The sequence below is a fragment of the Natator depressus genome, chromosome 6, assembly GCF_965152275.1.
Source record: "Natator depressus isolate rNatDep1 chromosome 6, rNatDep2.hap1, whole genome shotgun sequence".
Lineage (NCBI taxonomy): Eukaryota > Metazoa > Chordata > Testudines > Cheloniidae > Natator > Natator depressus.
The window spans coordinates 83,226,125-83,248,869 of NC_134239.1; the positions used below are offsets into that span (position 1 = coordinate 83,226,125).

At 41.4% G+C, this 22,745-nt stretch overlaps 1 protein-coding gene across 4 annotated transcripts in view; it reads left to right on the forward strand.

Annotated features, from left to right (window-relative positions):
• Nucleotides 1-22,745, forward strand: part of AKAP6 (A-kinase anchoring protein 6) — a 393,441-nt gene that overhangs the window by 80,216 nt on the left and 290,480 nt on the right. For all 4 annotated transcript variants that reach the window (XM_074955832.1, XM_074955831.1, XM_074955834.1 and 1 more), the window contains one exon: nt 3,771-4,128. In XM_074955832.1, coding sequence (XP_074811933.1) covers nt 3,805-4,128 — 324 coding nt within the window. In that variant the 5' untranslated portion in view covers nt 3,771-3,804. The remainder of the gene's footprint in view (nt 1-3,770; nt 4,129-22,745) is intronic.

A 22,745-nucleotide genomic window follows, 5' to 3' on the forward strand; every position in this document is an offset into this window, starting at 1 on the left:
TGATATCTATGAAAATAACCATTAGGAAAGACTGTCATTTAAAGGACCAAGTTAACCAAGACACCCTGCTTACTTCAGTTCAGGAGTTCCTGTTAATCAGATTCTGTGCCCTATAAAGGGAGTCAGAATGAAAAAAAGGAAAATGACAAATTTAGCCCCAAATGTATTGTTTAACATAATCATTTCAACCCCCCCCCCAAATGGTTTTATACAGTAGATATCACTGCTTTATATGGTGCACTCTTCTTTTTTGTATCTGGGCCTTTTTCCAGCATGTGAAATATTTTGGATCAGATGTACTAGACATCAACTACAATATTAGCAGGATATTGGAACTGAAACTGTCTCCAAATAGTTGGAGTTGGAAAGGGCACCTTCCCAACTGAGAAACAAGAATGCTTTAATCTAGCTTTGATTGGCTTCGCGCAATAGTGCATTAACAGGCTATCATGAATGATTGAACTATCCAGTTATAAAGTTGCTTAGTTATTTAGGAACACAAAAGCTTCTGGACCTTGACTGTAAGTGCTTAGCATACCAAAAAAAAAAGAACTACTTTTGATAGCAATACTGATTCTGGCAAGTGTTCTGGTTCTCAAATTGCTTAAAACAGCTTGATTGGCAAAGTTTTTTGCTGTGATTGGAGACTCTTTGGTGGTTATTATTTAGTATGATGCCTATAGAGCTATGTAACAACACTGTTCTTCAGCAAGAACTTTGAGTTTCCTTTCAAATCAAATATACACATGTGAATCAAGGTCATACTGACAGTATTTTGGCAGGACATTTTATAGGTTGATGCAGGCATAACCTTGGAGTTATTTTGCTTTACAACAATTGGAGAAGTCAGAGCTAATGGGGGAAGGGAAAGACAGTGGAATTTACGGGTCCTAGATTGATATTAAGGATAACAGTGCAATGAGTACATTATTTTGATGCCAATTCTCTGAGAGAGAGCAAGAGATCCTTTCAGCTTTCTTTTGTGGCTATATAGATGGATTGTGATGCATTTTGATCTGCCAAGAAACAATATAATGAATAATGTGTACTAGTGTTCAGCTTCAGTAATTTCTGTCTGCAACAGGGCCTCCTTTCAAGCATTGTGAGCTTTTAGAAAGAGAGAGCATCCCCAGGCCCTGTTAATGAGAATCCATGGTATATTTTATGTTTGTATGAAATCTTTTACAAGTACATGGGAAAAACGAAGTGATATATTTAACACTGTCTTATTTGTGGAAAGAAAAGGATTTGATGGACTTTAACACCACTAGAATAATGGTGCTGTTAGCTACAATGCTGGGGAAGCCAGACTGTAGGGTCAAGTGTATGGGGACAAAAAGCAGGTCAGTTAGTTCCTAAAGGCTGCTGATTACAAACTCTTTCCCTGCAGCTGGAGGTGCACGCTGCATGCAGCATGGTTTAGCTTTTGTTTGTTTCAGTGGAATCATGCTTTAATTTTTTATTGTTGCTCTAATGCTGTTACTGGAGATGAACCACAATAAAAATAAATAATAAAAAAACCAACCTTCCAGAATCTGCATGGAGAACTAGTTGTATGTGGAACAGCCACTAGGCCTGTGCTGCATTTCCGGTGCACCTGCATCATTTAATGAAGAAGGAGTAACTAATTTGGCTAGAAGGCATGCTTATTTGGTAATGGTAAACTTCAAGAAATATGGATACAGTGGACACCATCAAAATTTCACTGGTCAGGAGGAAATAACATTGAGAGAGTGCTTAAAATAATAATTGTGTTGTCTGTTTAAAACAGTCTATTCTGATACAGTATAAATTAGAGTTAGAATTTTTCAAATGGAAAGATTTGTCTAACAAAATGCACTTTTGAGTGTTTAAGCTGAAAATTGTGTAAAGAACAGAAATGGATTTGAGGTGATCAGCATTTTGAGGATATATTTGTAACTGTTTTCATACAATCTTGCTGCAATGCTGCTAAAATATGTATGATTTAATTTCTGAATGGGTGAAAGGGAATTTGAATTAAAAGTTGTACTGTAACTCAGAGCTCTGACAATCTTCTTTGGTTCTCTCTCCCTGATTTTATCAGCTGTTTTAAAATCAACCTAGTTAAATATTTACTAAGCTAGTGGCAGCTGCAAACTCAGATGTATGCATGGCTGATGATTATGCAGAATGTGGCTTAGTAAAATAGTGGTAGTGTGGGAGATAGAAGCAAAATAGCATAGATGGTATGTTTTCTCGCCTGACTGCCTACCAAAACTTTACCGCATCATGCGGGTTGTAGAGGAAATGGACTGGACCATTGTTATGGTTGATACTTTGGTACTCTGACTGCATGTCGTGGGAGTGTCTTGATGCCCTGAGCTCCACATTAAATGCTCAAGCACCACAATTCAGTGTTTTGAAGCGAGGTAAAGCTGCTTACCCATTCTAAACTGAAGACCTATGCTCTGAACTGCAATCCTCACTCAGGAAAAATTTAAGATGGAGAAACTGGAATATCTAAGCATTGTGGCATTGAGCCCCACTATATTGCAGCTAATGACTACTTCGATAATTTCTATAAAGCAAGAAAAAGAATTACAAAAAAGTAGTTTTAAGCCCTGTAGCATCTGATGGATAGACAAAATGGCTGAGAGAAGTCTCCAGATACAACCAATCTCATTAAACTGTTTCATGCAACTGTATTGAATGTGCCTTTGTTGTGCTGCAGAACATCATAAATGCTTTGCGGAGGGGACAAGGCCTTGTATTAGAACCACCTCTGCCATGGCACTCTATTAAAGCTATCTCATAAGATTCAGATCTAATTTTGAGGAAGTTCAGGAATCACACAACTAATGGAGATTTTCAGAATGCTAAGGTATTTTGCTTTATGCAGGGCCTCGTGCTGACATCCTGGCTCGTGTTTTCTTGGATAATGCTTTACTGCAGCATCCACTTCTGCTTGCAGATAAAATAGCGTAAGGTCAAAGCAAAAAATGCTTTAAAAGAAAATTTCAGTGAAACTGGATTTTACTTTGAAAATACAAAATGATACACCATGTGTAACCCCAGTGAAACTGTTTCATAGTCAAGCCAGAAGGAAATTTGCTATAACAGGATTCAGTGTTTCCGGTGCTTAACCATTTAAAGGGGGACTTCCACATGTGGTTAACATGAGATAAGTACCAATATATTTTGCCATTTTTCAATGTATCTTCCTGATGCTCTGGGTAACTGTGATTTATGAATAACCTCATCTGTCACAATCTACCTTTGCCTTCTGTTTGATGCTACATTAATCCAGTTCTGATAACATCAGAGTTTGTATCCATGGAGAAGACTGTGATACCAAAAACACACCATCACTTTCTCCCTGGATTAATTAGGTGGAGGAACTGAACTTTAATTTAAACCCAAATATACAATACTTTGACAACAAACAAGAATTGCAAGGGATTATTCACAATATCTTAAGTATTGTATTTATATTAAAGTAGAATACATCAGAAAGTTCCATCCAGTATGAAAATCATAAATCGATTTTTAGAGTGCTGATTTTCTAGAAATAAGGAAATGTGACAATTGCTATCCTTCCCAATTAAACCTCATAGGTAAATTAGTAACTAATAATTCAGTTTATTCCTGAAGTTGTTACTGAGAGAGGATTTGTATAGTGAAGAAGCCACTCAGAATGCCATGGTATATTTTATCTCTAGTGATCAAGCTGATTTCTTATCTTATGAATACTTTAATCTAAGATTTTGTCTCATAACTGTAATTGTCTTTCTTTCTTTTTGTCTTTGCAGCTGTTTTGGAAAGAATTATGGTTTAGATTTTCCCATGTTAGCCATGGATGTTGCACTCAGCCCCATGAGGTCACAAGAACTGGATTCCATGACTACTGATGGATCCCCCATGATCATAAACATGACTCCCACTGCAGAGCAAGATGGTGAAGAAGATGCAATGAAGGAGCTTGATTCTGATCAACAGTATGAAAAGCCTCCCCCTCTCCACACAGGGGCAGACTGGAAGATTGTTCTCCATCTGCCTGAAATTGAAACATGGCTCCGGATGACATCCGAAAGAGTCAGGGATCTGACCTACTCTGTCCAGCAGGACTCAGACAGCAAACATGTGGATGTGCATCTAGTGCAGCTAAAGGTAAGATAAAATTTATATTTCATACCAGCCACATTTCAGCTTTATAAGTACAAGAAACTCCCTACAGTCCACTACTGGCATGTGCAGAGGAAAGAGTGTCAAAAATTGCCCAATTGCATGTGACGACTCCTCTCCAAAAAAAAAACAAAAAAAACCAAAAAAAACCCCAACATCCTTTTCTAGGGGAAATGGAAGGTGTGTAGTACTCAATATATTTGTAGATTCTTTATTAATGCAATAAACCTATCAGATTTATTTAACGTGCCCAAACTGTATGGGTACCTAACCAGTATTAACTGAGGAGCTGTCCCAAAGCCCACTGGAGTTAATGAAAAGATTCCTAGTGACTTCAATGGGCTTTGAATCAGGCACTAAAGCTCTCAAGATTGTGTACTTGCATGCATTCTATCTCCTGTAGTCCCCCAGTGACCACTTCCATGGTGGTTCTAAAGTCCTGGCCCCCCGACCTGCAGAAATTTACATCCATGTTTGATTTGAAATGGGACTGCTCATGTGCATCATGTTAGACATGTGTGTAAAACTTTGCAGGTTCTGGGTCTTGGTAAGGAATATGTAATGATCCGAGTCATAAGAAGGACAACCAGTAAAACAACAAGTGTATTTTTGAGAACAAAATTGCATTAACATACAAGGACATACAAAAACAATTCTATAACAGGTCTTCTTTAAATAAATCATTTACAGTGTGTCACACTGTTGGTTTTAAATTTCAACGGTCAATTTTTAAGATATTTTAAAGAAATGCAGGGTAAAGTATAAGAGCAATCTGTATGGAAGGAAGTGCTTGTGTGCATGGCTTGATCTGCCGCAGCAGATTAAGCACGTCTTTGAAGACACAAAACAACCTCCAAAAATAGCAAACGAACGTTCTCTTCAGACTGAGCTGTCTTCAGAGTTCTGCATTCTGAGGCCTGTGATAATACATTATGCAAATCTAGGATTCTTTGCTACTCTGCATTATGGTTTTCAGTTTAGTATAAGACTAGGGCTTTAGGAAACCTTGAAAAAATTATTCCGTGGGCTAGTCTGTTGCCTCTGTAGTTAGTGCAGAGCACAGCACTAACACCATAGAGGGAACTGGTCTTCATTTTTTGCCTCTGGCACCTCAGGCAAGCAGACGTAGCATCACTGCAGAGGAAACATGCTTAACCCCTGAAGAGGTAGAGTGCCTCAGCAGCCCGTGTGAATAGTCTAGGAGAAGCGCAGCTGCCTCAGCCAGAGGAGTTTTGAATGGAATGAGGAAAAGGGTAAAGTTCAAACTGTGGCTTAAAAGTGGGATGCTTTTGGGTAGAAAATCTCTCTCTCTACCCCCCGGCCCCCTCAAAAGTGTATTATTCCTTAGAGTAAATGTTCCCAAATTGTGGTCCATGGACCAGTGGTATACCCTCAGAATGGGGTGGTGACATGTTGCTAGTTCTTCGCCTTTCTAACTGCAAAAGGATGGCAAAAATTCATTAGATATCTTACTAATATTACTTTCCATGTAAGTAGTTGCTATATTTGTTGCAGGGATCGTACGTGATCAGCAAGGGGGGTAGTCCGTACAAACACCAATGTGGAGGCAACATGTTCCATTAGACAATCTCTTTATTAATATGAGGTCCACACTATTAAAAAAAAGAAAGTTTGAGAACCCCTGCTGTAATGATTCCCATATACAAAGTTATGTATACATTATATAGATGACCTTAAAAGTGTCTTACAAAAGGGGAAGAAAGGTGACATTCCTTTTTCTTTTTTTTTTTTACCACTTTGATATATTAAGAAGGGCAGGAAAAGGGTTATGTAAAAAAAAAATTAGAAATTCAGATCTTGAGCAGAGTTTTCAAGGGAAACAAGCTATACAACTGTAAGATTAATAAGATTCTGATATCACAGGAAACAATGAAACAATATTAGTCAGAAGGAGAGGCAGTGGTCTCAGCACACCAGTGGTCAAGTTTTTTGTAGGAATCGTGGAGAAAAAGTTTGGAGGAGGGAGTTGAAGGTGAACAATCAGGTACCTTTGCAGATGTTTACAGGAAGCTCATCTCAATGTGAGGTGTGGCATGGGAGAAAGCATGAATTGCATTTTTGGTAAGCTAACAAGGGTCAAAGGAGGCTGGCATTGTGGGCTGATTGCAATCAGGAGTCAACATGTTGATAAAGAATGAAAGATGACTGGTAGGTTGGGGATAGGCCACAGACAGCTTTGAAAGCAAAGAGAAGTGTCTTACGTTTGATGTAACACAGAAAGAGGGGCCAGTGGAGGGATTCAAGAAGAGGGGTAATGTGATCTGTCAAGATTCCTTCCCCACTCTGAACTCTAGGGTACAGATGTGGGGACCTGCATGAAAAACCCACTAAGCTTATTTTTACCAGCTTAGGTTAAAACTTCCCCAAGGTGCAAACTATTTTACCTTTTGCCCCTGGACTTTATTGCTGCCACCACCAAGTGTCTAACAAATATATAACAGGGAAAGAGCCTGGTTGGAAACGTCTTTCCCCCCAAAATCCTCCCAAACCCTACACCCCCTTTCCTGGGGAAGGCTTGATAAAAATCCTCACCAATTTGCATAGGTGAACACAGACCCAAACCCTTGGATCTTAAGAGCAATGAAAAAGCAATCAGGTTCTTAAAAGAAGAATTTTAATTGAAGAAAGAGTAAAAGAATCACCTCTGTAAAATCAGGATGGTAAATACCTTACAGGGTAATCAGATTCAAAACACAGAGAATCCCTCTAGGCAAAACCTTAAGTTACAAAAAGACACAAAAACCGGAATATACATTCCATTCAGCACAACTTATTTTATCAGCCATTTAAACAAAACAGAATCCAACACACATATAACTAGATTGCTTATTAACCCTTTACAGGAGTTCTGACCTGCATTCCTGCTCTTGTCCCGGCAAAAGACAACACACAGACAGAGAGAGAGAACCCTTTGTTTCTCCCCCCTTCCAGCTTTGAAAGTGTCTTGTCTCCTCATTGGTCATTTTGGTCAGGTGCCAGCGAGGTTACCTTAGCTTCTTAACCCTTTACAGGTGAAAGGGTTTTTCCTCTGGCCAGGAGGGATTTAAAGGTGTTTACCCTTCCCTTTATATTTATGACAACTCCCAAGGTAAGAGAGAGACAAGTGAAAGGTAAGAGTTCCTCATTTGTGTCGAGCAAGCATAATAGCTCCTATACAACTTCTCACAGTCCCTACTGTGGAAGGGTTGACTTGGGATAGTATTGCCAGCCCCAACCATTCAGAAATCATGAGCCAGCTAGGTTCTAAAAATCGTAAGATTGCCTTAAAAAACCATGAGACTTAAATAATAAATTTGGGGTTCTTTTTATTTATCTTCTGGGATTTGAGTCTTTAGGGTTCACATTTTTAAGCTATTCTCTGCAACCCTGAGGGCTAGAAACTTACTCTTAAAAAAAGAAAACAAAAGCTCAGACTCTCAGCTAATAAAATGACTTTCAGCAGCTGCAGCTCTAAGAAAAACGTATCGTTGGACTCATGCTCACTCCATGAGAATTAGGAACACTGAGAAGAGTCCCTTGGGGCTATAGATAGCTGAGTGTAAAATCCAGTGAACACTGTGAAGACCAGGTCAGGAATATAGATGTGGTATTCACTGGACTAGGACACACATGGTACTGTTTAAATCAGCTTGTGTTTTGAAATCCCTAAAATGAGGTGATGACTGCAAACTATTAAGTCACAGAAAACAAAATGACTTGAAGTGTAAGAATTAAGAAATGGATGAGAAAATGAAAGAATAATGAAAGTAACTGAGATGATATTGCAGACAGATAAAGAGCATCGATTGTTCAGCAGTGCACTGGGGCAGGCATAAGTATCGAAATTTAGGGAGTAGAGCAGCACTGAAGTCCTTGAACAGGAAGTGCAAACGGGCTAAGAACAGAATGGGGCTGAATGACTCCCTGCTGTGCATGCAGGTGTTTGCTTTCCCCCCAAATCAAGAAGGGTTGATCACTGAGTTTGTTATGCCCATGACATGTAAATATGGTTGTGCTTAGAAATGAAATGAAACCTGGGGGGAAAATGTTTCCTTGGTGATGTCATTGGGATTACTTTAACACAGTGTTTGTAGAACCTTTCTGGTAAAGTTTAGGCGCCTGGTGAAGCCACCCAGACAGAATAGTCTTGCACACATTCTTTTCCATGTACAATATTAGTAGTTGTATACGTAGGCCTTTTGCCGCACTCTTTTGCCCTTCCAGCACAATTTACTTTTATAGTGTGTTTTTTTCTTATCGGAACTTTGTATCTCTTTTTGCAGCTGTTAATTCTGTTAAGTAGTTAGGATCAAATTTGTGAATGTTGCGGTGTGTTTCATTTAAAAATGTGCCTGTATATATGGATTCACACAGGCATGCACACATATGCATAAACATGCACCCAAACATAATTTTCTTTACAAAGCCCAGTTTAGGCATCTAAACTGTTCATGAATCTTAGCCAGCTGTTCAGCTTGAGGTTTTAATGCAAGGTTGAATAAGGAAAGCAGACGTGAGTAGAGGAGATAGGGTTTTTTTTAATTCTGTAAAGGGATTGTGTCTGAGATTATGAATAGTATACCATCATTTTCAGTGAAAGAAACACGGATTAAAATGATTCACGGGTAGGGATTTTTTTTTTCACATTTCTTGTGGAGGGAATGAAGAATACTCCAGTTTTGTCTTTTTCTTTTCTGCCACTTTTCTGCTATCACAGCTTTTGATGTTTGCCAGACAGGCCTGTTGGGATGGCCTCCGATTTTCTATTGCCCTGGTTATAACTGAGAGCATTGACTTTAAGATTCCCTCTTGTCTCTGCCCTGTTTCTGGTTATACAGTGGAATTATGAATAGGTAGTGTCATACTGTCCCCTTTGGATACACAGACTTCCAAGTGGGCTCACTGCACTTCACAGCACTATTATCCTAGTATTGCGTGGCTTCTCTATACTGGTATCTATATGTGAAATAATTACTCAGTGTCTAACTGGGTTCTCTCTGCTGCCATGATGTTTGGTATAGGAAAATGAAGCAAGTTCTCAAATGAGAATGATAGCGCAATAGTTAATATTTGGTGATAGTACAGGAGATTTGTTTATTACAGGAATAATATTTGGGTATGTCTTAAAATTGCTGACAGAAGAGCTTTGTTTTCACATATGAGGGGTGTGAGGGCTTATGTAGGGATTCTATGGACTCAGGCTGACTCTTTCCATTTTCTCTTTCTCATCTTTATTTCCTAATCCCTCCCATTATGTCTAACTGCCTTTTTCTTCCCCCTTCTTTGTCTGCCCCAATCATTTTCTTTTCTTTTCTCTCATAACTTTCTCTGCTTTCTCCTTGACCTCTCCTGGTTTGCTTCTGACTCTTCTCCCGGTTCCCCATCCCCAAACTGCCTTCACTTCTCCCTTTCCTGTTTGTGCTTCATCAGTGCCCATTAACCTTGCTGCTAAGTCCTCTTCTCCTGCCAAGCTGAATTGCCACTTTAGAAAGCAGCCGTGTCCCTCTTTGGACCAATGGCACATTCTGCAGAGAGGACAAGAGCATGGCAGAGCATGCATTTAAGAAATACTTACTGCATTAAAAATGGAGAATTAGGTAAACAGCAGAGCACAATAAAATTTGCCGAACAAGTAGTTGCATCACGCTCTGCCTTTCTCCACTGATTGACTGGTCCTGAATTTGCTAGAACTATAAAAGACTTAAAATAAGGTGTGATAAAAGACTTTATTTTAATATGCTTTTCAGTTTAAAAAATGATATAAAATATTTGGGCTGGCTGCATAGATTTCTTTCGGTTATGTAGCCTTAGGGACTGATCTTCCAAGACATGCAGATATGTACATTTGCACATGCACATTGCACTGCTGGGCTCTCTACAGACATGGACGTAGGCAAGATCCCTGCCCCAAAGAGTTTACAGCATGATTGTTCCATGCTGTTCCAGTAAATGAGCTTGCCAGTGACCAAACGTATGGATACCTGAGCTAGCTTTGATCTAGCTAGCTTGAATAACAGCAGCAAATGTGTAGCACAGGTAGATACTCAAGCAACTGCCACCCATGCTGCCTGGCACCCATGGTGCTGTGGCTTCACTGCGATTGTTATGCAAGCTGGCTTTGATTTAGCAATATCAAAGCTAGCTCGGGTAAAACTTACACGTGCTGCAGTCATACCTCCTTACTGCAGTGTAGACACAAACTGGGTATTTATGCCGATCCTACTAGGTGCTGAGCACCTTCCACTCTCATTGACTTCCATGTGGTTGAAGCCACTCAGCACCATGCAAGGCTGGGACCATTATTATAAATTCACAAGCAATCTTTGTAATTCCATGTGCACACTGAGCGCACGATTGGCTCCCTACATTTGTATGTATATTTTTGCCCCTGCCATTTGGAAAATCTGGCCCTGAGTAAAAGAATTGCAATTGTTTCTGTTGATAGAAAAGGAGTCAGTCATTTTTTTTAATAGAGAAAATGAATCGGGAGACAAGTGTATAAGAAGTCTGCCCTCCATCAAGCTGAATTTTAGAAAAAGTTCCACGTTTACTGTGCTAGGACTCAGTCCTGCAAGCTGTTCCCTGGGGTGGCCCCTTCTGCCTGCACAGAGCCTCAGTGGAGCACCATGAGGGTCCAGGGGCCTGTCCATACTGAGGAGCATGCAGAATCAGGGTCTGAAGGTATGTCTACACTACGAAATTAGGTCGAATTTATAGAAGTCGGTTTTGCAGAAATCGTTTTTAAATAGTCGATTGTATGTGTTCCCACACAAAATGCTCTAAGTGCATTAACTCAGCGGAGTGCTTCCACAATACCGAGGCTAGTGTCGACTTCCGGAGTGTTGCACTGTAGGTAGCTATCCCACAGTTCCCGCAGTCTCCGCTGCCCATTGGAATTCTGGGTTGAGATCCCAATGCCTGATGGGGCAAAAAACATTGTCACGGGTGGTTCTGGGTACATGTCATCAGGCCCTCCTTCCCTCCCTCCCTCTGTGAAAGCAATGGCAGACAATCGTTTCGCGCCTTTTTTCCTGAGTTACCTGTGCAGACACCAAACCACGGCAAGCATGGAGCCCGCTCAGATCACTTTGGCAATTAGGAGCACATTAAAAACCACACGCATTATCCAGCAGTATCTGCAGCACCAGAACCTGGCAAAACGATACCGGGCGAGTAGGCGACGTCAGCGCGGTGACGAGAGTGATGAGGACATGGACACAGACTTCTCTCAAAGCACGGGCCCTGGCAATGTGGGCATCATGGTGCTAATGGGGCAGGTTCATGTGGTGGAACGCCGATTCTGGGCCCGGGAAACAAGCGCAGACTGGTGGGACCGCATAGTGTTGCAGGTCTGGGACTATTCCCAGTGGCTGCGAAACTTTCACATGCGTAAGGGCACTTTCATGGAACTTTGTGACTTGCTTTCCCCGCCCTGAAGCGCATGAATACCAAGATGAGAGCAGCCCTCACAGTTGAGAAGTGAGTGGCAATAGCCCTGTGGAAGCTTGCAACGCCAGACAGCTACCAGTCAGTCGGGAATCAATTTGGAGTGGGCAAATCTACTGTGGGGGCTGCTGTGATGCAAGTAGCCAACGCAATCAAAGATCTGCTGCTATCAAGGGTAGTGACCCTGGGAAATGTGCAGGTCATAGTGGATGGCTTTGGTGCAATGGGATTCCCTAACTGTGGTGGAGCCATAGACGGAACCCATATCCCTGTCTTGGCACCGGAGCACCAAGCCGGCGAGTACATAAACCACAAGGGGTACTTTTCAATAGTGCTGCAAGCACTGGTGGATCACAAGGGACGTTTCACCAACATCAACGTGGGATGGCCGGGAAAGGTACATGACGCTCGCATCTTCAGGAACTCTGGTCTATTTCAAAAGCTGCAGGAAGGAACTTTATTCCCAGACCAGAAAATAACCGTTGGGGACGTTGAAATGCCTATAGTTATCCTTGGGGACCTAGCCTATCCCTTAATGCCATGGCTCATGAAGCCGTACGCAGGCAGCCTGGACAGTAGTCAGGAGCTGTTCAACTACAGGCTGAGCAAGTGCAGAATGGTGGTAGAATGTGCATTTGGACGTTTAAAAGTGTGCTGGCGCAGTTTACTGACTCGGTTAGACCTCAGCGAAACCAATATTCCCACTGTTATTACTGCTTGCTGTGTGCTCCACAATATGTGTGAGAGTAAGGGGGAGACGTTTATGGCGGGGTGGGAGGTTGAGGCAAATTGCCTGGCCGCTGGTTATGCGCAGCCCGACACCAGGGCAGTTAGAAGAGCACAGGAGGGCGCGGTGCGCATCAGAGAAGCTTTGAAGACCAGTTTCATGACTGGCCAGGCTACGGTGTGAAAGTTCTGTTTGTTTCTCCTTGATGAAACCCCCCGCCCCTTGGTTCACTCTACTTCCCTGTAAGCTAACCACCCTCCCCTCCTCCCTTCGATCACCACTTGCAGAGGCAATAAAGTCATTGTTGCTTCACATTCATGCATTCTTTATTAATTCATCACACAAATAGGGGGATAACTGCCAAGGTAGCCTGGGAAGGGTGGTGGAGGAGGGAAGGACAAGGACACACAACACTTCAAAGTTTAAAACTTTAAAACTTATTGAATGGCAGCCTTTTGTTGCTTGGGCAATCCTCTGGGGTGGAGTTGCTGGGTGTCCGGGGGGCCCCCCCACCGCGTTCTTGGGCGTCTGGGTAAGGAGGCTATGGAACTTGGGGAGGAGGGCGGTTGGTTATACAGGGGCTGTAGCGGCGGTCTGTGCTCCTGCTGCCTTTCCTGCAGCTCAACCATACGCTGGAGCTCATTAGTTTGATCCTCCAGCATCCTCAGCATTGAATCCTGCCTCCTCTCATCATGCTGCCGCCACCTTTCAGCTTCAGCCCTCTCTTCAGCCAGCCACTTACTCTCTTCAGCCCGCCACCTCTCCTCACGGTCATTTTGTGCTTTCCTGCACTCTGACATTGTCTGCCTCCATGCATTCATCTGTGCTCTGTCAGTGTGGGAGGACAGCATGAGCTCAGAGAACATTTCATCACGAGTGCGTTTTTTTCGCCTTCTAATCTTCACTAGCCTCTGGTAAGGAGAAGATCCTGTGATCCTTGAAACACATGCAGCTGGTGGAGAAGGAAAAAAAGGGACAGTGGTATTTAAAAAGACACATTTTATAGAACAATGGGTACACTCTTTCAAGGTAAACCTTGCTGTTAACATTACATACACAGCACATGTGCTTTCGTCCCAAGGTCGCATTTTGCCTCCCCCCACCACGTGGCTAGCCCCTCACCCCTCCCCATGGCTAACAGCGGGGAACATTTCTGTTCAGCCACAGGCAAACAGCCCAGCAGGAACGGGCACCTCTGAATGTCCCCTTAAGAAAAGCACCCTATTTCAACCAGGTGACCGTGAATGATATCACTCTCCTGAGGATAACACAGAGAGATAAAGAACGGATGTTGTTTGAATGCCAGCAAACATACACTGCAATGCTTTGTTCTACAATGATTCCTGAGTACGTGCTACTGGCCTGGTGTGGTAAAGTGTCCTACCATGGTGGACGGAATAAGGCTGCCTTCCCCAGAAACCTTTCGCAAAGGCTTTGGGAGTACATCCAGGAGAGCCGCGAATGCCAGGGCAAATTAATCATTAAACATGCTTGCTTTTAAACCATGTATAGTATTTTAAAAGGTACACTCACCAGAGGTCCCTTCTCCACTTGGCGGGTCCAGGAGGCAGCCTTGGGTGGGTTCGGGGGGTACTGGCTCCAGGTCCAGGGTGAGAAACAGTTCCTGGCTGTCGGGAAAACCGGTTTCTCTGCTTGCTTGCTGTGAGATATCTACAACTTCATCATCATCATCTTCCTCGTCCCCAAAACCTTCTTCTGTGTTGCCTCCATCTCCATTGAAGGAGTCAAACAACACGGCTGGGGTAGTGGTGGCAGAACCCCCTAAAATGGCATGCAGCTCATCATAGAAGCGGCATGTTTGGGGCTCTGACCCGGAGCGGCCGTTTGCTTCTCTAGTTTTCTGGTAGGCTTGCCTCAGCTCCTTATGTTTCACGCGGCATTGCTTCGGGTCCCTGTTATGGCCTCTGTCCTTCATGCCCTGGGAGATTTTGACAAACGTTGTGGCATTTTCAAAACTGGAACGGAGTTCTGATACCACGGATTCCTCTCCCCATACAGCGATCAGATCCCGTACCTCCCGTTCGGTCCATGCTGGAGCTCTTTTGCGATTCTGGGACTCCATCATGGTCACCTCTGCTGATGAGCTCTGGCCAGCTTGGCAAGCTGCAGGTGACCATGCAAACAGGAAATTGAAATTCAAAAGTTTGCGGGCCTTTTCCTGTCTACCTGGCCAGTGCATCTGAGTTCAGAGTGCTGTCCAGAGTGGTCACAATAGAGCACTCTGAGAGAGCTCCCGGAGACCAATACCGTCTAATTGCGTCCACAGTACCCCAAATTCGACCCAGCAAGGCCGATTTAAGCGCTAATCCCCTTGTCGGGGGTGGAGTAAGGAAATCGATTTTAAGAGCCCTTTAAGTTGAAAAAAAGGGCTTCATCATGTGGACGGGTGCAGGGTTAAATCGATTTAACGCTGCTAAATTTGACCTCAACTCCTAGTGTAGACCTGGGCTCAGTGAGCAAGTATGAAACCACTACATTAGGTCAGGAATTCTGAGTTAAACAACATTTGCAGAGGAAAAATGCATAGTTGGACCCTAATCCTGCAAAAATGCACATGTGTAACTTTGTGCAGGGGAAGTAGCCCCATTGAACTCAATGAGACCACTCGTGTGCAAAGTTAAACCCCATACTTAAGGGATTGCACAATCAAGGCCATAATGATGGTGCAAATCATATTTTAAAAATATTTTTGTTTGTTTTGCTTTGTAATATACATCCAATGCTTTTAAAATTGTAACCCTGTGTATTTCTATGAGAAAAATATTTTTGCTGTCTTCAGGTTTTGCACTATAGAATATAGGGAATCTCTGCAGTCTAATTTACCAAATAGGTTCACTGTTGTAAGATTTTATTTCAGGAGATGGATTTTGTGTTTAAACCACGTTATCAGTTCCCAAATATTCTTTGTTGTTTACATAAGTAGTACACTGACTACAGTTTCTTCCTTGGCTTCTTAGAAGTGAAATACAAACTTCTATTAATAAACAAACTGTAAGAAAACTTCAGTAAATGCAAATACAGTGCTATTTTCTCAGTACTTAGAATTGTTGTGAAAATCATAGCCTGTAACATAAGTATTTATTTAATTTCAAATTTTAAAAAAGCAGAGAGACCTTTTAACTTTGGCTTCTTATAAAACCAAGTAGATTTGGACTGTAATTGTTGCACAGCACCATCTAGTGTTTTGAGAAAAGCAGAAGGAATTTCCTGTCAGCTTCTCTTTGTGCAAAAATATCACGAATGCTGAGCTGTTATCACACCTACACATTTTTGTAGCAGCAACAGTAAAGTCGTTTTTCTGTTTTTTAAAATGTCAGTTCTGTGTCTGAAAGCAATTTATCACTGATACGTCACATCTACTGTAATAAGTCTTACAAACTTAAATTTTGATCCTGAAGTGCTTCAAACAGTTTCAGCCCTGATAAGGAAGGTGTATGCTTTTGTGTATAATATATGTTTATACAATGTACGTTTATGAAGAGTCTGTGTATATAATAATTCTCATTTTTATAGTGCTTTATATGAGAGAAATGGTGGCACAGCTATACTGAACTGGCCACACTGTCAGTGGGTAAAAGGAGGCTCTGCCCTGGGAGTGTCCCAAAGGGAAAGTGCCTATGCATTGATGACCCATAATCTGAGGGGTTTCTCTTGGGATAGCAGATCACAGATCTTCCAGTTCTGCACAAATTACAGCTAAACTAATTATCACCCTGTTGTGAATTTTTAGTACTTTTCATCCATAGTGCTCAAGCCCTTTACAAAGGCTAGGTATGCAGTATCATACCCATTGCACTGCTGAGGTAACTGGAGAGAGGACAGAAGGAAGCTAAGTGACTTTACCTAAAACACACACAACAAATAGGGGTAGTAAAGTCAGGAAGGTCTCCTAATTCCCTCAAGGCACAGCTGTTTTCTGCTACCTCAGTCCTCCATGTCCTTCCAAAGGCATAATTTGCCTGGTCATTGGCATAGTTTTATTATTAATTTTTCCATTTCATATTTTTAATTGAAATGGATTCATTTTCTTTTAAATTCTATTGTTAGATTTACAGTACTGTAAAACAATTTTGCTAGGAAAGGTTCTGATGTTGAAATTAGAACCTTACTGGTAGCATATTGCATTTAGCATGCTAAAGTTGAATATCTGAAATACCATTATGAATTAAATAGTCCATAATGGATTTTGTTAACTTCCTTAATAAGTTAATGACCCTCTAAATATAGACGCATGGAAAACTGATCCTTTCGTCTGCAGATATTCAGTGTTTTATTCACTGCAAACCATTAAGCAATGAAATGCTCATAAGGTGACCCTATTTGCTCAATTTTCTTTAACAATGGAGTTTAAGAAAAAATTGATGAGATAGAGCAGGCTTACATACTTAGAGTTGTGCATATAAAGTGCCAGTGAGAAGCAATGTAAAGAATAGAACCAAAGTGACTTTGGTTGGTGATGAGGGAGGTCCTTAAACAGTCTTCTGCACCTCTGATAAGACCCAGGACTTTGTTGCCAAACATTCTATATATCGTGTTTCTCCTGCACTTATTGGTTCACCGAAAAGTAGAAGAAACAAGGTACTTTCAGTTAAACACTGAGTAAAACTGTTTGTTTTGTGTGGCTCCATTTCATAGCAACTCGGATGAACTGAAAGAACAGCTGAATAATTTGATATTGAAAGCTTAAAGGTCTTGAATTTTGGATGTAACAGCTGTTTCCATTAAAAAATATTTGGAATGATGTAATTCCATTGCTTAGAAATGTCTGGAATGTGACAATCAGTCTCTTGGAATAGGACTAGTGAAAACCAGTTTTAACCAGTTTTTCATTTCCTAGGGTAGACCATATTTAGAGTGTTTCTTGATTAAATCCATAAGGGCATAAGCTAAAACTGTCATATGTGTCTGGATAGTTAATCAATATGAAACATTAGAAATGCAATTTCGAAAAGGAATTTCACTGCAGTACTTCACTCAGCTTTTGCTTTTTGAAAAGAATGATGAAATGGTACCACACGCACGTCTGCCTCCAGTTAGTAACATGCTATTATAAAGTATATCTCTTAAAATGTCAACTCAGATTTTATAGGAATAACAGGTTTGAAGATTTTTTTCTTGTTTGAAAAGTGTAGGTGAAATCTTCATCAGTTTTCATGAGCTCCTCACTAAAACAGAAAACTCTAAATTTTGAACAGTACCTCCCGGTTCTCATCTGTTCCCCTCTACATTTCCCGTCTGTGCTAGGTGTAAATGGAAGATATACCATGACAAGGGGATACATAACAGACCCAAGTTAAAAAGATCAATTTAGTTCATGAAAAGATCTGTTTCAGTGTCAGTAATGAAAACTCCAAGGTATTTCATTTACGGAAAGAATGTCTAAATGCTTATGCAATTTGTGTGTGCATCCAGATGGATGCATTTTCTCACACCATGTTTCTCAAAGAAATAAAAAATTATGTAGCAGGTCCCATCTCTAGGCAGGATTTGGATGATAGACCATCCTGGTTTTGGATCAAAAAAATTGATTTCTGTGTGTTGCTATCTTTCATATAGGAACATGAGAACTGCCACACTGGATCAGATCAGTGGTCCATCTAACCCACTGTCTAGCCCCTTTAGTGGCTAATACAAGATGCTGCAGAGGACAGTGTAAGAAACCTAATAAAAAGTATGTCAGTTAGTTGACAAACCCTCTGAAGCATGAAACTTTGTCCCTTATAAAAATTTGATCCTGTATTAACATCGATTCAGAGTTGGTCCCAACAGCACATATTGAGAACCAATGGGTTCCTTTCCACGGTTGGGGTGAATTGGTCATGCAGCTGAACCCACTGTTTTCTTAACCTGAATTGAGTGAGTTGACTCTGTGTAGAGCCTGGTGGTGGGGATTGAGTGTGTATCTCAGGTGCAATAAAATCAGCGGCCTATACTGCTGTGTGAACTTTCAGAAACAAAGTAAAGCTATTTACCTTCAGAAAGCAAATCAGTACCAGATCACCTGTCTGACTCTTGCTACATGCTACTGCAATCTTGAAGAGGCATCAGGCAAAATCTAATTAAAAGATGCGAGTCAAACACAAAACAAGACTTTAAAACAAAATAGAACATGTATGTAAAAACTGTACTTATCAGAGACAGTAGTAAAAATACACCCTCACAATATTCAACTCAATGTTTGCTAAAATAAAAGGATCAGATTCATTGCATGTGACTGATTAATTTCACCCAAGGTGTCAATGACTTATCAATAATGTGAATTTGTAACAATACAGTGTACTGTGGTCTACTGTCAAGACACAGCACAAGAATAACATAGGAACTCCAGCCTAGTAAAAGGTATATTGTTTGCCTTGCACGCTGATTACAAAAAAAAATCAAGCAACAGGGAAAAAGATTGAAAAGAAATTTGTCTGATTTCAAAAACCATGTGTCTAATAAACTGGAAACGTCTCTTACAAACAGTTCATATTAATAAATCTAATAATAAAGTAATCTATTAAATCTATTTAAAATCCATTAATGAACCCATAATTATGCAAATTGGTCATGCCTGCCATCTCACTGAACTTCTGTACCTTAACCACATTCTGAAAGTATAGATGTTTTAAGAAAAACACATGAATCATCCACCATGCTCGTTAATTCAGTTCCAAATCATTTTCCTTAATGTCAGTCCACTTTTAAATTTTCAGGATACCTCACTGAAAATGTACCCCCTCTTGTGTGCTAAGAACTGTTTGCCTGGCCCGAAACATTGGTTATGGAATCCACCCAGTGCTATGAAATCATCTAGTCTCCCTAATATGCAGTATTTATTGTATGGATGGTAGGCAGAGCATGTACATTAACTTATGCAGTTTGTATCTGTTTCAACACTAGAACTCAGAATTTCAAGATAAAGGTAGCTTAAAATTAGCATAACATTGTCTTTTTCTTCACATTTATTTGGGCAACCTTATTTTCAACAGGATGCATTAATTTATACATTTTAATAACTTTTACATGCCTGTGTGTGTGTGTGTGTGAGAGAGAGAAAATCTTCAATGGACTACTAGCCCTCCTCACTACACTCTCACCTATAGCTCCCCGCTATGCAGGAACAGCAAGCACATCATCAGGAAATAAAGTACTAAATAATAGTACATACAGGATATGTGCAATAGGTTTTTAGGGCACACCATAAGTGGTGGCACGTAGGATGTGTGTAGCCACACATCACAGTGAAAAGCAAGCTGCATCCACACTGTGATGTGCAGCTACACACATCAGTGAAAGGCTCTGGCAGGCAGGAGGCCATAAGTGTTGACTCCATGGGTGCGGTGGGGAAGGTGGGAGCTTGGCTGCTGGTGGGTGGGGCCAGGGGTGGGAAGAGGCGGAGTGGGGTTGGGGCTTTGAGGGCAGGGGCAAAATGGGTTCGGGAAGGGGCGGGGTGGGGCCTTGGGTGAAGGGGTGGAGTGGGGGCAGGGCCGGGGCAGAAAGAGGCAGGGTGGGAGCTTGGAGGAAGGAGGGGAGTTGGGGCGGGCCTGAGGGTTAAGCACACCCCGGGTAGAGGGGAAATCAGCGCCTAAGCAGGAGGCAGTAAGGAAAGGCTCTGCAGCAGGGAGTTTCTGGAGCCTTTCCCCCGTTTTCCCCCCCCCAACCGGCAGAGCTTTTCTCTGCTGCTGGAGCCTTTCCCTGTGGTGGAGAGAAAGATCGTCTCATGACAGGGAGGCAGCAGGACACTACGCTGCTATAAACAGTACTGTAGACGGGGAGGTATTGCTTGGGCCTGTAGAGAGCCATGTAGGGTACATACCCACAGGGTTCAACTATGTCTTTATTTCCCTAAGCAGTGCCTTACTGTCTACACTGCTATTTATACCTGTGCTAAGGGTGCATGGAGTGTATGTACTCTAAATGCCACCATAAGGAGTGTGCAGTGCATGCCATTAGTGTCACGTCTTAATACTAGACAGAGATTAATGACATTTCAAGGCAGAGTTTGAGGCCTGGTCCTGAGAGGTGTAGATTTTCAGTTACTCAGCACTTCTCGGACCTGGCCCTGAGAAAGGAGAGGCTACTGGATCCTGCTGCTATCCTATTGCATAGTGCCACTATTGTATGTGAAAAAAATAATGCTTATTCTTCCTTTATTTGTTTTGTTTTATATCTTAGAAGGGACTTCATGTACACCACTTGCATTTTGTTTATTTATGTTCTGTTTAGATGTCCAGGAACGGCTCTGTCAGAACAGGAGTATAACATGTATAGGGCAGGAATTTCATCTGAGAGATCAGTATGACAGATTTATTCTCCAAAATCTAGATTATTTTTTATAAATTAACTACAGTTTAAAGTCACAAAACTGACTGACGATTAGATGAAAGTAGAGGTTTTTTCCTCTCAAGATATAGTATTTATTCATTTAAAACTTTGCCCTTTGGTGTAAGTTTGAGATGCATGCATCACTTTTGTGAAGGGTCTAGGGGAGAGAGCAATCCATATGATTTTTTCCCCCTAGTATCAGTGAGCACAACACAAACAATACACTGCAGGACATAATTTCTGAACCCAAACCTGGGAACACTACTATGGTCAAGGATGAGGGGGGAGAGAGAGGCTCCTTTCACCCACTTCAGGAGTGAAAGTAACTTAAAGGATTTACCAGTAGGCCAGAGTCCTGAGCAGGGACGTGGCCTGAACTGGAAGAGGGGTGGCCTCAACTGGATGAGGTGGGGCCTTTAAATCAAGATTTAAAGGCCCTGGGGCTGTGGCTGGGAGCCCCCGAGGCGATTTACAGGGCCTGGGGCTCCGGCTGCAGCTACCGCAGCAGAGCTCCGGGCCCTTTAAATCGCCACCGGAGCCCTGCTGCCGCTACCCTGGGGCTCTGGCACCTGGGCTCGGGAGGGGATTTAAAGGGCCCAGGGCTCCGGCCACTGCAGGGAGCCCCGGGCCATTTAAATCGCCATCCTGGGGAAGCCGGTCTGGCCCGGCATGCCGTACCGGCTCTCGCCGGTACGCCGTACCGGACAGTACTGGCTTACTTTCACCTCTGCCCCACTTCCAAAGTCAGTAGTCACAGTTTAGCCCTTTATAAAGCATTTTGCTTCCCGAATATTGATTCCATGACTCTGTTACTTTAAGCTCCAGTAATGTTACCCTTATTTTAACAAAATACAACCTGTAGTGCTACTAATACTAATGTGCTGTTTTATATATTTTGGAATTTAACTGCAATGGAATACAGACACATTTACATATGAAATTTTCGTTTATTTGGAGAAAAATAATTCAGAAAGAATAAACATTTATTTTTTAGATTAAATCCCTTCTTAGAGGGCTTTAATGGGTGTGTGTGTGTGTGTGTGTGTGTGTGTAGTCATAGCATCCAGCTGTAGCAAGCCAGTTGATTCATGATGTCCACAAATAATTTTGTTTGGGTGTTACATAAGAAATCTTCTATTATGAAGATGCTATTCTGAAAGTATGCAGCACAGTATTGATTACAGTAATATATCTGCCCTTAAGCTTGGATTTCAGAGGAAGTATGTGCATGCTGAGGTACTGTACTTGTTGCAATGCCTGTCATATTGCTTATGACCACTGTTTACTGTCTCAGGCAATGGTATGTGAGTGGCCGGTTCATTCAAAAACTCCAACTGCTGACCTTGTGATCCTTTTTTGAGATCTAAATCTGGTCCTCATATTTTACTTTAAATTGTATCATGTGATAAAACTTTGACTGTCAACTTGTAGCCAATGGCTTTAATTACTTACACTGAGGTATTTAATACCTTTCAAGTTTGTGTGTGTTACATTCCCAGCATTTTTAGGTGGAAACAAAATAAGTTTACATTGCCTGTGATTACCAATATCCTTCAATACATTTACCTGAAGTTTTCTTTGCCTAAATTAAGCTTTTCCAAGGGATTTGGAGGGAGATGTTATTGGGACTTGAGAGGTGAAGAGCTTTTCAAATAATGTTTGGAAAAACATGAATGTTTTCTATGTATCTCTCACATTCAGTGCCTCCTCTGTTAAACAGCAGTATTTTATTTTAATAGAATTTCTCATAAACATGCTTTTTTAAAAGTTTAATTTTTTTTGGTGCTTTGTGTGATATATATAATAGAAGCAATGCCTCAGAAGATGATTTAAAGATGAAGATTGTTAAAGAAACAATTCGTTCAATTTCTTACAATGCACACACAGATTTATGTCTCTGGATAGGCAAAGAAAAGTCCAGAAAGGAACTTTTGAAACGTAATAAAGGAAAAGTGAACAGTTTCTAAGCAGAGTTCTATTTTTATTTTGCAGTTGAATGACTTTGATTTCTGGGTTTTGATGATTTTATGACCGAAATCAAGTAAATTATATTGCTGCAGAACAGTCCTGAACTGACTGAAGATTTGATATTTTGCTTTTT